At 33.6% G+C, this 12,586-nt stretch overlaps 1 protein-coding gene across 6 annotated transcripts in view; it reads left to right on the forward strand.

Moving 5' to 3' along the window:
- Window positions 1–12,586, forward strand: part of LOC106714434 (guanine nucleotide exchange factor DBS-like) — an 81,304-nt gene that overhangs the window by 15,684 nt on the left and 53,034 nt on the right. For 5 of the 6 annotated variants that reach the window (XR_006756265.1, XM_045680594.1, XM_045680571.1 and 2 more), the window contains exon 2: window positions 12,044–12,245. Coding sequence is in view for 5 of the 6 variants with exons in the window: in XM_045680594.1 (XP_045536550.1) it covers window positions 12,044–12,245 (202 nt within the window). In the remaining variant the exon portion in view is untranslated. Of the gene's footprint in view, window positions 1–4,689; window positions 4,799–12,043; window positions 12,246–12,586 lie in introns of those variants that run through there. The other variant, XM_045680577.1, reaches the window with a different exon arrangement.

Genomic DNA, 12,586 nt, shown 5'->3' on the forward strand with positions numbered 1-12,586 from the left:
ATAATTTTGTAACACTGTTAACGATTAAGAAATGTCATCTAACTACCGAAGTCGTTAAGTTATATCCATGAATTTTAGTATGTTAAGATACTCTCAAGGTCTTTGAGTAACCATTGAATATATCTCTGAGTACGTCTTTATCTTTATTCGGTTCAGATTTTTTTGCTTCTTCCCCAGGGTTTATTTCGCTTTATGCACTATTATAGCTGGACCGCAATTATATTCGGGATACCGTCTTAACGTTTTCTCTCATCTCCCCTATAAATATTTACTTTTAAATGCTTTTACAGAGTAGCAGTTTGACATCTTTGATACTCGCATGTGAATTTGTAAAAATAAACCTCTTTGTTTGGACGTGCAACTGGAATAACAATACTCTTTGTTTATCCGTCACTCGATAACAAGATCTTTTGTTTTTGTACATAAAATGTTATTCTCTGTAATGTCTTAACACTAAGCTCCTTTTGAAGCGACGTCTCATTGCAGAAACATTCTCCAATTAGTGTAATTACCGTTAGGTACAGATGTGTAACTTGGTTCAAAGGTTGTTACACTTATTCATTCTTGTAGTTATACTTTTTGCAAAAAGAAAAATTATTTTAGTGGCGTAAAGCTGAAACCGAAGAATAATTTCGCTTCAATTTAAAGTGATTGAGTTAACATTTATTATCGATATTTAACAGATAGCTGAAGGGCCAACGAATCAGTATGGTTGGTCTCTACTATTTTTATTATAAGACACCAAGCCAAATCTGGAGATCAAAAAGCCGGTTTATCGGTCGAGTGGATTCATAAGGCGATAGCAGCAGACAAAAAGAAACCCGTCAGCGATAATATACTTGCAGTTCAAGGTTATGTTTCAATTTATGCTGCAAGTGAATCTTAGCATTCTTTGGTTTACGAAGAATTGTATCACTTCTTACACTCCCGTCCATAAACCCTTAAAATTCTTGTTTGTATTACTTGTCTATAGAATCTAGACACTAGTATTGACGTCCTCCACATAAGGTAGAAGGTCGCAGAGACAATAGTACGGGTGACGCCGGCGTTTGTCTGCGACTCCTACCGCACCGGATCTCACAAGGCCATTCAAGCATATCAAATATAGTATATGATTTATTAAGTTTTAGACATTCAACAGCAAGACACTTGTACTTATAACCATGGTTTTTATGTTACATTTACTGATGTTACTTTATACTTTTATTTAATTTACAAATCGTCTAGACTACAGGCTTTTGTTTTGCAGTGAAAGCGTCACAAACAGCTAGAAAGATCTCTTCCTCGCCGTTCTGTAGTCGAGGACTTCCTTAACCTTGACTAGATTGTCGGTTTATTTGGTACTACAGCTAGTATTTTTGACATTAATGTCAACAAAATGAGATATTCCAGGAGGACGTTACATTTTTCGATACATTGTTTAGCTCCAATTCGTTTCAATTTTATTGCATAGGCTGCGTTTTATCTGCTTTCACGTTTTGCTCTGACTTTTATGACCCGTTAAGATAGAGTTAGACACAGTGTTACAAGAATGTTTGCTTTCTTTTAATTAAAACTCGATGAAAGTTTATACTATAATACAAGCGGTCGCCCGCGACTTCGTCAGCGGGGTATTACATAAAAAAGTATCCTTTACCAGCCAGCATGCATCAGTTGCTTTCACGTTAAAGTACATAGCAGGAAGTCCTAGTCCAAAGTAGAATATATACTATTTGAAACATTTTTAAAGTGTAACTGGCAGGCGACATAAAATTAAACATCGATATTTACACTTTACATAACTCTGCTTAGCTTTCAAGTATTTCCCGGTATACGAGTATTTACAAGTCGAGACCTTCTACTAGTTATAAACAATGAATGTTGCGGAAGGTCTGGTATTACCATAACAAAACATCTTTTATAAATAAACATTTATGTTGAGTAAATTAAACCTTATACCAGGGCAATTGTTTGGTCTTCTGGGGTAACTATAGTAAGGTCAGTGAGAACAGATGTAAAACGTAAACAAAATTTTACTATCTTCCTTTTGAGTTATTATACTAAAACTTAATAAAGAAACGGCAATGCTATGATGCTTATAGTACAGGTTTGCCACAATTTTGGCAACTTAAAACTATTCAAAGATTTTATAAGCTCATGTCTACTTTGAATTCAACCCGAGAGATACAATATATTATGTTGTAAAACATTAGAAAAGGAATCTTACTACAATAATATGGATCTCCAAAAAGGTTCAACGAATCTCAATGAAATTGTGGAAGAACACATAGGCTACTAATTCAGCTTTTTTAATTCCTCGCGGAGAGTCGCGGGCAAATGTAAGTGTATTATAACTTAAGACGTAATAATATACATTAGAAATGAAATAATTGGGAGCAATCGATTAAAGCGAAACGTTATCCATCCCTCCATTTTGGCATATAAATCTGTAAGGGTATTTTCATTAAATATTGTTGTACATAAATATTTCTACACTACAAAAAGCTTTTAGTACATTATACGCTTCAATGCTCGTAATATTCACGTTAGTAATATAAAGTTTACTACCTAAAGTAGGTTATAAAGTTTATTACCAGCATTCTTCATTTCCTTTGTGCCCGGTGGGCAATGCAGTAAATGCTTATTTCCCTCTGAAAAATGTTTGCCCCCGTAATACTTTTACCATTTCAAATAAGTTTATAAGGAATGTAGGTCAATGAACTTTTCGTGCAAACAACTCTGTTTGCATTATCATATTGCTTTGCTGTTAAAGTTGTATTTAAAAATTAGAAAGCCTGTTAGTAATTCGTTCTTTTCTGTACTGTTATAATAAATAGATGAGGCTACGGCTTTTAAATGTCAATGGTATTTAATCTAATAATTACTACAACTATTTTTGTAGACGTATAAAGATTCAAATATACTTCCATTCAATAGGCAGTGATTTGTTTATTCATCTGCAATAACACCATTAAACTGAACTCTACTACCTAGGTAACATTTTATGTTTTTTTTAAAGCGAATGCCGTATGGTCTAGTTACCCTTAACTTGGGTACCCTTACCTTCGAGCCCCTCGTTTGCAGTTTCTGTATAAAGTAATGTCTTTTTATATGATAACATTCGCTGAATCTGTAGTCACACCCACTCTTCCCTTAATAAATTCACATCGTACAGATTGGTGAACCTTCAACTTGAACGATAACGGAGTCGTTAGTTTCTAAATATAGGTCAGATATCACTTATTGTTATTGGTATGTAATCTAATAAAATATTCACCTTTAATATTTTAGTTTCCTAGTTGAGTGTTTAAGACAATGCTCGATTATTTTCATCACTCTATCGCTTCTATGTTTGTTATTTCACACTTTTCTACAATGCCTATTTATTTTACATTTCATAATATAAATACTCTTTACTTTGTTAACATGATTTTGTAAACTTCCTACTCATTGTAATCTAGCAATATTAATTGTTTCTTTGAGAAATGTCGGATTATTTATAAGAAAAAATACCACAAGAGAAATGTTTTTACATATTATCACGACGTTCGATACATTGATGTTTGTTTTTAATTATTTCACATTCATTATTTATTGATTACAATAACATACCAATTATGTTTTGTCACAATAACATTTGTTTGTCCATTACTCTAGTAAATATATCGGAGATGGTCTTGTTAAAAACGCAGTGATCGTTCCAGTCTGTTTGCAATTCGCTTGTTGGCCTCATTTATGTTGGCATTAAAATCGTATAATTTTTACGCTAAGCTAATTCGGGTATAAGTTAACATCATAGTAGTTTTTTTCTTGTAAATGTTTTATCAATGTGAAATTTCGAGCATCTAAGTGTTAAATGCGAGTTATCGGAATCATCTCGTTTAGCTCCGTTTTTTATCTCATCGATAAATTCGACTCTCGTTGTCAGAGAGACGGTCGCGGTTGACGGGACATATCGTGCGATAAATGTTGAACCTCATTTTTTTGGTTTTACGTTAGTGATAAAAGGATATTGGTGACTTATTTCAGTGTTTGTGAATTGAGGTTATGTCTGACCAGGACAGTAGTGTGGGTGTTAGCGGAGGCGCTTGCTGTCGTGTGCGACGTAGTATCCAATGTTTCGGATTCCACGGTAATTCCTCAATTATAGTATCGGCACGCGAGATGCTCGCTCGTTCGGACACATTCTACTTTTTTCACACCGGATGCCACTTAAAGTTATGTCATGTTTCAAAGTTATTCGAGCATGTGTACGACTTAGATGATATTGAGGTGAAGTAAGTTTTTATTAATGAACGTTTTAATTAAGAGGAATAAAATTAAATCGACATTCGCTTCTAACGGATGGTACACTTGTATCGTGTCCCGGTTTTCTTTTATCTTAGTATTTACAAGAAAGATCCAAAACGATATTTGAGACCAATCATCCCATTTTGTTACAAATAGTGGGAATTGTAAACAAAACGACCGAATTACCTTAATCGAATAGTCAATTTACATCGTCTCGAACCTGACATTACAAGAAGTCATTATTATTATCAAAGACGGTATCTATGTTTAATAATCGAATCGATTATGTATAACCGATGTACATCGATAGTAATCAAGTTGATGATCCGTATAATCGATACCGTTGTTGTATTTGTCGCTGTAGCGGTATCTTGATCACCGGAGATGTAGATGAAGAGCATAGTGTTGTTTGTGATCGCGCGCAGAGTGGCCGACGCGTGCGCACGCGTTTGGTCAATGTGTCGTGAATATTGCCTAGTCACAGGACTCATGAAGCTTAGTTTGTTTTTGGTTAGATACCATAACAAAGGTTGGTATATGGATTTAATTAATATGGTATTGTTTTGATGGTGTTATAATACAATAGTATTCTAACAGCTCTGCCTTACTTTGTTTATATAAACTAGTGTCTATCCAGTATGTTTCTATTTTCTAGGTAAAGCAATGAATTTCCTCTAATGTGAGGATCGTGTTTAAAATATTTAATGCGTGTTTTATGCCATTTCTGTATTTGTATTTTGGTTCATAGAAAAGCAGAAAAAATGAATAATTATTGTTTAAATTTTTTGAATGTTTTAAAAGAATCAACAACTATAAATTCTAATAGTGTGTCGAGAAAAACCTAAAATAAAAAGGCGTTTATCTTGTAATTTCAAACGGCGTTGTCGGCGAAAAAACGTATTACATCCGTTTGTCTGATCTGATCTTAATATATGATGCTAGATCTCTATTCAAGGGAAAATAAGAAAGAAATTTTTAATCTTTTACATCACGCAAAGTTAAAAAAAATTGTAGATTTCATAGCCCCGAAAATAAAACTTTATTTGTTATTTGATTTCATTAAATATCAGAGATATTTGTTTTTTTTTTCTAAATGAGTCATAATTAATTTGATTACTCTTTAATTTAAAGGTCACTTTGTAGCATGTTCTAATCGTATTATTTATTCAAATACTTGTTTAACAAGTTTTATAACAACTATTTTAACAAGTAAAGTGCGCGCAGGCAAAAATACGCATGAAATTTTTCTATATTTTAGTTCGTGACTAAGTTATACTTGTTATCGAAAGAAGTACATAACTTAACCATGAACAGAGATAACACATAGACTATGGCAAAATGCCAGCTCTACATTTGACTTTTTCTTACAATGTGTCCTTTTCATTTTATTTATAAATCTATTGTCCGAAAATTTCCCTTTGTATAGATTATCAAGAAAATATACCAAAAAATAACATGCAGCGGTTTTAGTATATCTTTTTAGCAACAGTACTAACCATATTGTTTAGAATTTAGATCATATTCGACAAATTTTATCTTACTACTCGTAGCAATTATTTTTAGGTTGTTTCTTCTCTTTCCGACTTTAGAATACGTATATTCAAACACAACAGTAAAAGAAAAAAAAGCACATTTTCATTTGAGATTCACAGCAACGTCAGCGAGATTACCTACTGTTGTTTTCTTTCTTTACGTACATGGCGAGGTAAATACATACGTGGTTGTTTACCATACCATGTATCTCGGAATTTTTTATATTGTGCTGTATGTTTGCCTACTTACTTAGAATTATTGTTCACTCTATTTCTTTTATAACAAAGTAGGTAATCATACTAATATTATAAATGCGAATGTTTAGATCTTGATTAAATTTGGCAAAGTCTGGAAGAACATATAGGCTACTTATTATTTTTTTTTATTCGAACGGAGTCGCGGGCGACAGCTGATATTATCATTTTTACATTTCTATTTAGGTTCACAATTACTTACAGAAACGTAGTAAGTTAAGTTAAATTAAATCTCCAGTTTCCTCATTAATAAGACGGAACACCGTAAGTATAATGTGGAAAATTTGTGCTGGTAGAAAACATGTAGAGGCTTACAATCATTTTTTTTTCATATCTTGTTTTGTTTGTTATTTTATGGAAAGTAATAATATTATTGCATATGATAATAACTTCCCTGAAAGCATAATGAATGCTCTACATCAAGGAAATCATTCTGCAAGTTGTTAGACTGACGTCGCGTCGTTATACACCATGCTAAAGCATTACATTTATATTATAATACGTGTGAAAGTGTTACATGTTGGTCCAAAAGTACTTTTTAATATATATAGAGCTATGCAATCTGATTAGAATTGACGCTACTAAACTGTACTATCACTAGTTGCTGCGGCCGAAAATATGAGTGTTTCACAATGGGATTTTTTCCCACCGAATCGGCACAATAGATAAAACCTATTGGGTTGTTCGATCGGTGGGCCGATTGACCCGACGGGAATCACCCCAAAACATATGACAGGGATAACAGAACTGTTGTGCAAAATTTGCGCAGAATCTCTATAGAATGTATTGCTACCAAAGTCAACTAAAGCATTAATATAGGAAAATACTTTAAGGAGTTTTGAACGTATTTAAAACTTTTTATACTTCAAACTATTCGAAACAAGACGACTTAATTACCACATCCTTTTATTGTTTACCACCGTTTTGATAATCAAAATTCACACGTATTTTTGTACTATTAAATTGTATTCGGTAGAGTAATTAAGGACTTTTTTCTTTCAAATTGCTGTATCTATATATATCTTTGTGTAATTCGTTCGTTCTTTTAAAATTCAAAGTTTTCAAATGTTTTATATATACGATTCAATAAATTTTAAAAACTTCGTTAACTTCCTTTACACGTTTGCTTCTTAACCAATCATGGTTTGCTTTTTTATCTCATGTAGAAAAACAAAGCCTGCTTTTATTACAAGAACCTAAGTTTCTCTTAAAACGAAATCCCTAAAGCAATTTACAAGAACCTTTTTGTTTGTACGATAATCCGAACTTGAAAGTTATCTCATTGTTAGAAAAAGAAATGTAATTTTTTTTTCGTGTTAGTGGTGTTATTTTAGGGTAACCCTTTCGCTATCTTTACTTGTGAAATGTTTTACATTTAACAAAGTAAAGTTGTACGTAAGTAATAGTTAAATTAGAATATAAAAAAAAACAAAGTGTCCAATATGCTTTTTTCCTATAGTCCTTATTTAATATATGTACTTAACTATATAGTTATATATAGTTATATTAGCACACAACCATTTAGTGGCCATACTGGTTTCATTCCAAAGTTAAATTAGATTTCCCTTTTTTAGGGGGAACACATAAGAAAAAAAACTTCGCTTAGGATAAAAAGAAAAGTTGCTTTACGCAATACGAGGTATAATTTATGAAAAATATTCTATGGTCTCAAGTGTCTTAATAATAAAAAAATTATTTGGTAATATTAACCCATGCGTTTAGTAGATAGAAAAAATAATTATTTATTTTACATTTTGATATTTATTTAAACTCTATTTATTTATAACTTATATCCTTATTTATTATTTGAACCTTATAATAATTTCGTAGCACGAGAAAAGCAAAAGCATATTTTCATTATTGATGGATTATACCGCATAGTTGGAACCTTCATACATATATATGAAAAATGCTACCTTTCAAAGTTCCCTCGTTACCTTGCCAAAGTGAATACTTTACCAAGTGTATCCGACAGTGATATATGATTGAACAGTAATAATACAGAAAAGTGCGAAATAGTAGCAGTCTGGCACAAAAGTCAATGTCTAAATGTTAAAAAAAATCGCTCAAAAATTCAAGGTTATGGGAATTAATTGTAAGAAAAAGATAGTTTAACTATTCTTGGGAGAGACATTATAAAAGATGTTTCAAGAAACAAAAGAAGAAAATGCAGCATTACTGTTTTTCATCTACTTATTTCGGTTAACCAAACTAACCAGTCCTTTGCCACGATGATTGAATAAATTGTCAACGATTTTTAATAATTTTTCTTCTGTATTTTCGTGTAGAAAAATGTACTAAGTAGATAGTAAAATCGCATTAACCATTTTCCGGTATGTTTGTTCTATTGTTCTAGTGATTTCCGCATTCCACCCTATTCGCGACAGCACGGCTTTCAGTGGTAGGGCTTCTTACAAGTGTACACTGTAATTACATCTGTCTACTCAGCGAAAGGATTATCCACGATTATTGCGGTCCCTTGCAAAGATTAAAGCTTTCAAGCTTTTAACTATCGGATTTTAGTAATCATATGTGTGGTACTAACATAATAATATATGTTATTAAACTGATTTCACCTTACTAGTTACTAATGTTATGAAAGCGAAAGTTTAGATGGATGGATGTTTGTTAGAAGGTATCTCCAGAACGGCTAAACGTATCTCGGTGAAATTTGGCATAGATTTACTGTGCTTCCAGACATCCCTCATAATTTAAATGACCCAAATAAAATAAACAGTTTTTTCCTTGACTTACCGGGTAGTGCAGATTGTGATATTAACACCTTAGCTTACTTCGAAACAAACAAATTTAATCCTGAAAACAACTTCACGCTTAAAGCACCAACTGACAACCAAATACTTAAGATTTTATCAATGATCAAGACCAATGCAGCCGGACACGACAAATTGACGATGGAAATGATCCGTATGACTTTACCTGTAACTTTTAAAATCATTAAAATTATAATAAATAAATCAATAGAATCACTCACCTTCCCTGAGCTATGGAAATTAGCCAAAGTAAAGCCGCTACCAAAATCACCCGGAGTACTGGAGTATAAAGATTTACGTCCCATTAGCATCCTACCTACCTTATCGAAAGTCCTAGAAAGGTTAGTTTGCAGCCAAGTAACGGAATTTATAGAAGAAAAGCATATTCTTCCAGATATACAGTCGGGATTTCGAAAAGGGTTCAGTACCGCGACAGCTCTGTGTCATGTAACTGACGATCTCCTATCCGCTAGCGACGAGGGGAAGGGAAGTATTCTCATTTTGCTTGACTTCTCGAGGGCTTTCGACTGTATAAATAAAAAACTGTTAATTGCAAAGTTGTCGTACTATGGATTTACCGCAAATACGTGCCAATGGTTTTCTTCCTTTCTCTCAAATAGAAAACAATTTGTGGAGTGTGTAAATGAAGAAGGAATGACGATTGCGTCAAATACTCAAAACGTGCCACGAGGAACCCCTCAGGGGTGTATATTGAGCCCTATATTATTCGCAATTTATACAGCAGACCTACAGAAGCAAATTAAATACTGCAACCTCCATTTGTACGCTGATGATACACAATTATATTACTCTTTTAATCCCAGAGACACAGACATGGCATTGGCCCACATTAACGAAGATTTGCAGACCATCGAAGAATGGGCGAAGAAGAACAATTTAATTTTGAATCCAACAAAGTGCAAGTATATGATCATAGGTACTAGAAGGCAACGAGAAAGAATTGAAAGTCATAGACCGCAAGTAAAACTTCGTAACAAAATTTTAGAAAAGGTATATGCAGCAAAAAATCTGGGTCTGCAAATGGATAGTGAACTGCGCTTTGTGGATCACGTCAACACGGCTATTAGAAATGCGTTCTATCGGCTAAAAGTCCTGTACCATGTGAGGTGCTTTCTGACAGAGAGCGTCAGGCTAAGGCTGGTGGATTCATTGATACTGTCTCGGTTCAACTACTGTGACGCAGTTTACGGACCCAGATTGTTGATTAAGACGCAGCGGGCCATACAACGTGTGCAAAATGCTTGTATGCGCTTTTGTTTTAACATACCAAGGCGGGAACACATTACTCCGTACTACAACAAGTACAATATATTAAAAATGTCCGGACGCCGACTGTTGCATCTGGCTAATATTACCCATAAAGTGGTCATCTGCAATCGCCCGAAATACCTCTACGAGAAGCTAGAATGGAGAAAAGACACGTCAGTCCATCTTACTAGGTGCACTATACAAAAAAAATGATAGTTCCAAAGCACAGTACTACTGGTTTTAGAGGTGGTTTTAAGTTTTCAGCCTCGAAGGTTTGGAACGATCTTCCTCCACCACTAAATAAAATAATATCGCATTCAGGTTTTTCAAAGAAGTACAAAAAAATTCTACTGGAGTCACAAACCAATCAATGACGTAAATAGATAAGAAAACTGTCACTTTCAATCATATTATTCCATTTAACCTATAGAGAAACAGTTTGTTATGTATTTATATTTATATCCTTTAAACACCTTAACCTTTTTTGTTGTTTATTTATTTATTAATTTTTTACTCTCCATATAATGTTATTGTTATTGAAAGTTAAAATTATTATTAACTTCGCACATTGTTTAAAATTTAAAACAATTACACTATAATTCTCTTTTTTTTTGTTATTTAGTTTAGTTACCCTACCACCTAAGTGCATATGTTGTGAGAGCAAAGGGGCCTGCTGAAAACCAGCTCAGGGAGGGCCGATGTCGTGCCTGTATCAGCTGAGCTGGCTACCTTTTGCCACGTTTTTAATCTTTTTGTTTAATTTTAGTTCATAAGTTTCTTTTGTGTGGCAATAAACGCTTATTCTATTCTATTCTATTCTATTCTATTCTAGATGTAGAACATAATCTGGAAGAACACATCAGCTACAGGTTTTTTTACGACGGAGTCGCGGGCAAAATCTAGTAGTATTAAAATAGCAACGGCCTTTGATAACTTTTCCTCGTGGTCATGTTACTAAATATTTTATTCTTGTCTCTGTCTTGCTTATTTACTTTCCAACTTCATAGACGTAAGTTATTTTTCTTAGTGCCATGTAGTCGGAACTTTACTCGAAGTTAACTCATTAGCGCACCTGCCGAGGTTCCTTGAGTTTCCACAAACTTGTTATATTGATCCAAAACTAGCGAATTTCTTTGCTTTTGTGTGTTGATTCTGAAGAAAATTAATGGACGTAATGTAAACAGTTTTCTTTAGATATATTTCGCTTTATTTCGAAGTTCAACGCCTTCAATTAAAGATGGTGTAAACGGAACTATTGTAACGTTAAAATATTAACATTGAAAAGCACATTTTAATAAATAACACCGCTATAAGCTTACTATTATATGCTTACTTTTTGTATGGAATTTTGTTATTTAAACATTATCAAATGAATATTAAAATACAATAATATATTATGTTATTTAATAAATCAAAGTGATAATATTTATACTTCCGCTGTCTTATTTAAAACAAAGTGAAACAATAATTTACAAACAGGATGCGAATTCTATTTCAAATATTTTCATATATACCAATTTACATACCAAAATTAGTAAATGACAAACTATTTATAACGAGTTTAACATAAGCGAATAAATTTTTAAGATAGCCGTTTAGGTACATACTCTTTCTTTTTCGATTTAACGGCTAAGTACACATTACGTTGCCCTAGTTTGTTACTGGACCGATGAAATTCCACGTCCTCACAGGAGATAGGCGCGAAATCATTTTGCGCTTCGGCAATGACGTGAAGTGCAGAAGGCTTAATTTTTATCCATTTCATCTATTCAATCTTTCCTAATGAAGATCTTTTGAGGATTTGACAGTGAAAGGATAGATAGAATAAGAAACCATATAAGAAAAGGTAGCTGAATTTACATGGGAGATAGGAGATTTCTTGAAACATTTAGAAATAATTTTTCTGTTTATCTGATTACCCATTCATACCAATATTGTGTATTCCAGAAGCGGAGTGCGATGGCTGCGGTAGCGAGGGCGAGGAGGGGCGTAGTGTGGGTGAACTGCTGCTGCCGCAATATGCGCTGGCGACTGGCGGGCTGGCGCGTGACCACCGGCCCCTCATCACCTTCCCCGACAACAGCAACTTCCACCTTCTCTCCCCGGCTGAGTACAGGCGCCTGCTACTCTACCTCACCTCAGTACCTTCGTGAGTTGACTCTATTATATGGAGCTGCAAACTTTTAATACATAAACTATAACACTGGTCGCAAAAAAAACCGAATACCTGAGACTCGTTTTAAATCAGCCACTCGATGTCAAACTCGGAGCCAGCAAACTCTTTAAATTAGGGTCATCATACTGAATGCGGTAGACACGACTTTATTAACATCTGAGCTGAGTGTATTACGCATATAACACTCGCATTTACTATTTTAACACTTGTAGCAGTTAGGCCATTAAAGAAAAACGAATGTATTCAATTCTACATAGATTCTATATAGAACACTACGGTGGAAGGCAATATAAAGTGGTTGTTAAAAAAAGAAT

Source organism: Papilio machaon, chromosome 2 (genome assembly GCF_912999745.1).
Source record: "Papilio machaon chromosome 2, ilPapMach1.1, whole genome shotgun sequence".
NCBI lineage: Eukaryota > Metazoa > Arthropoda > Insecta > Lepidoptera > Papilionidae > Papilio > Papilio machaon.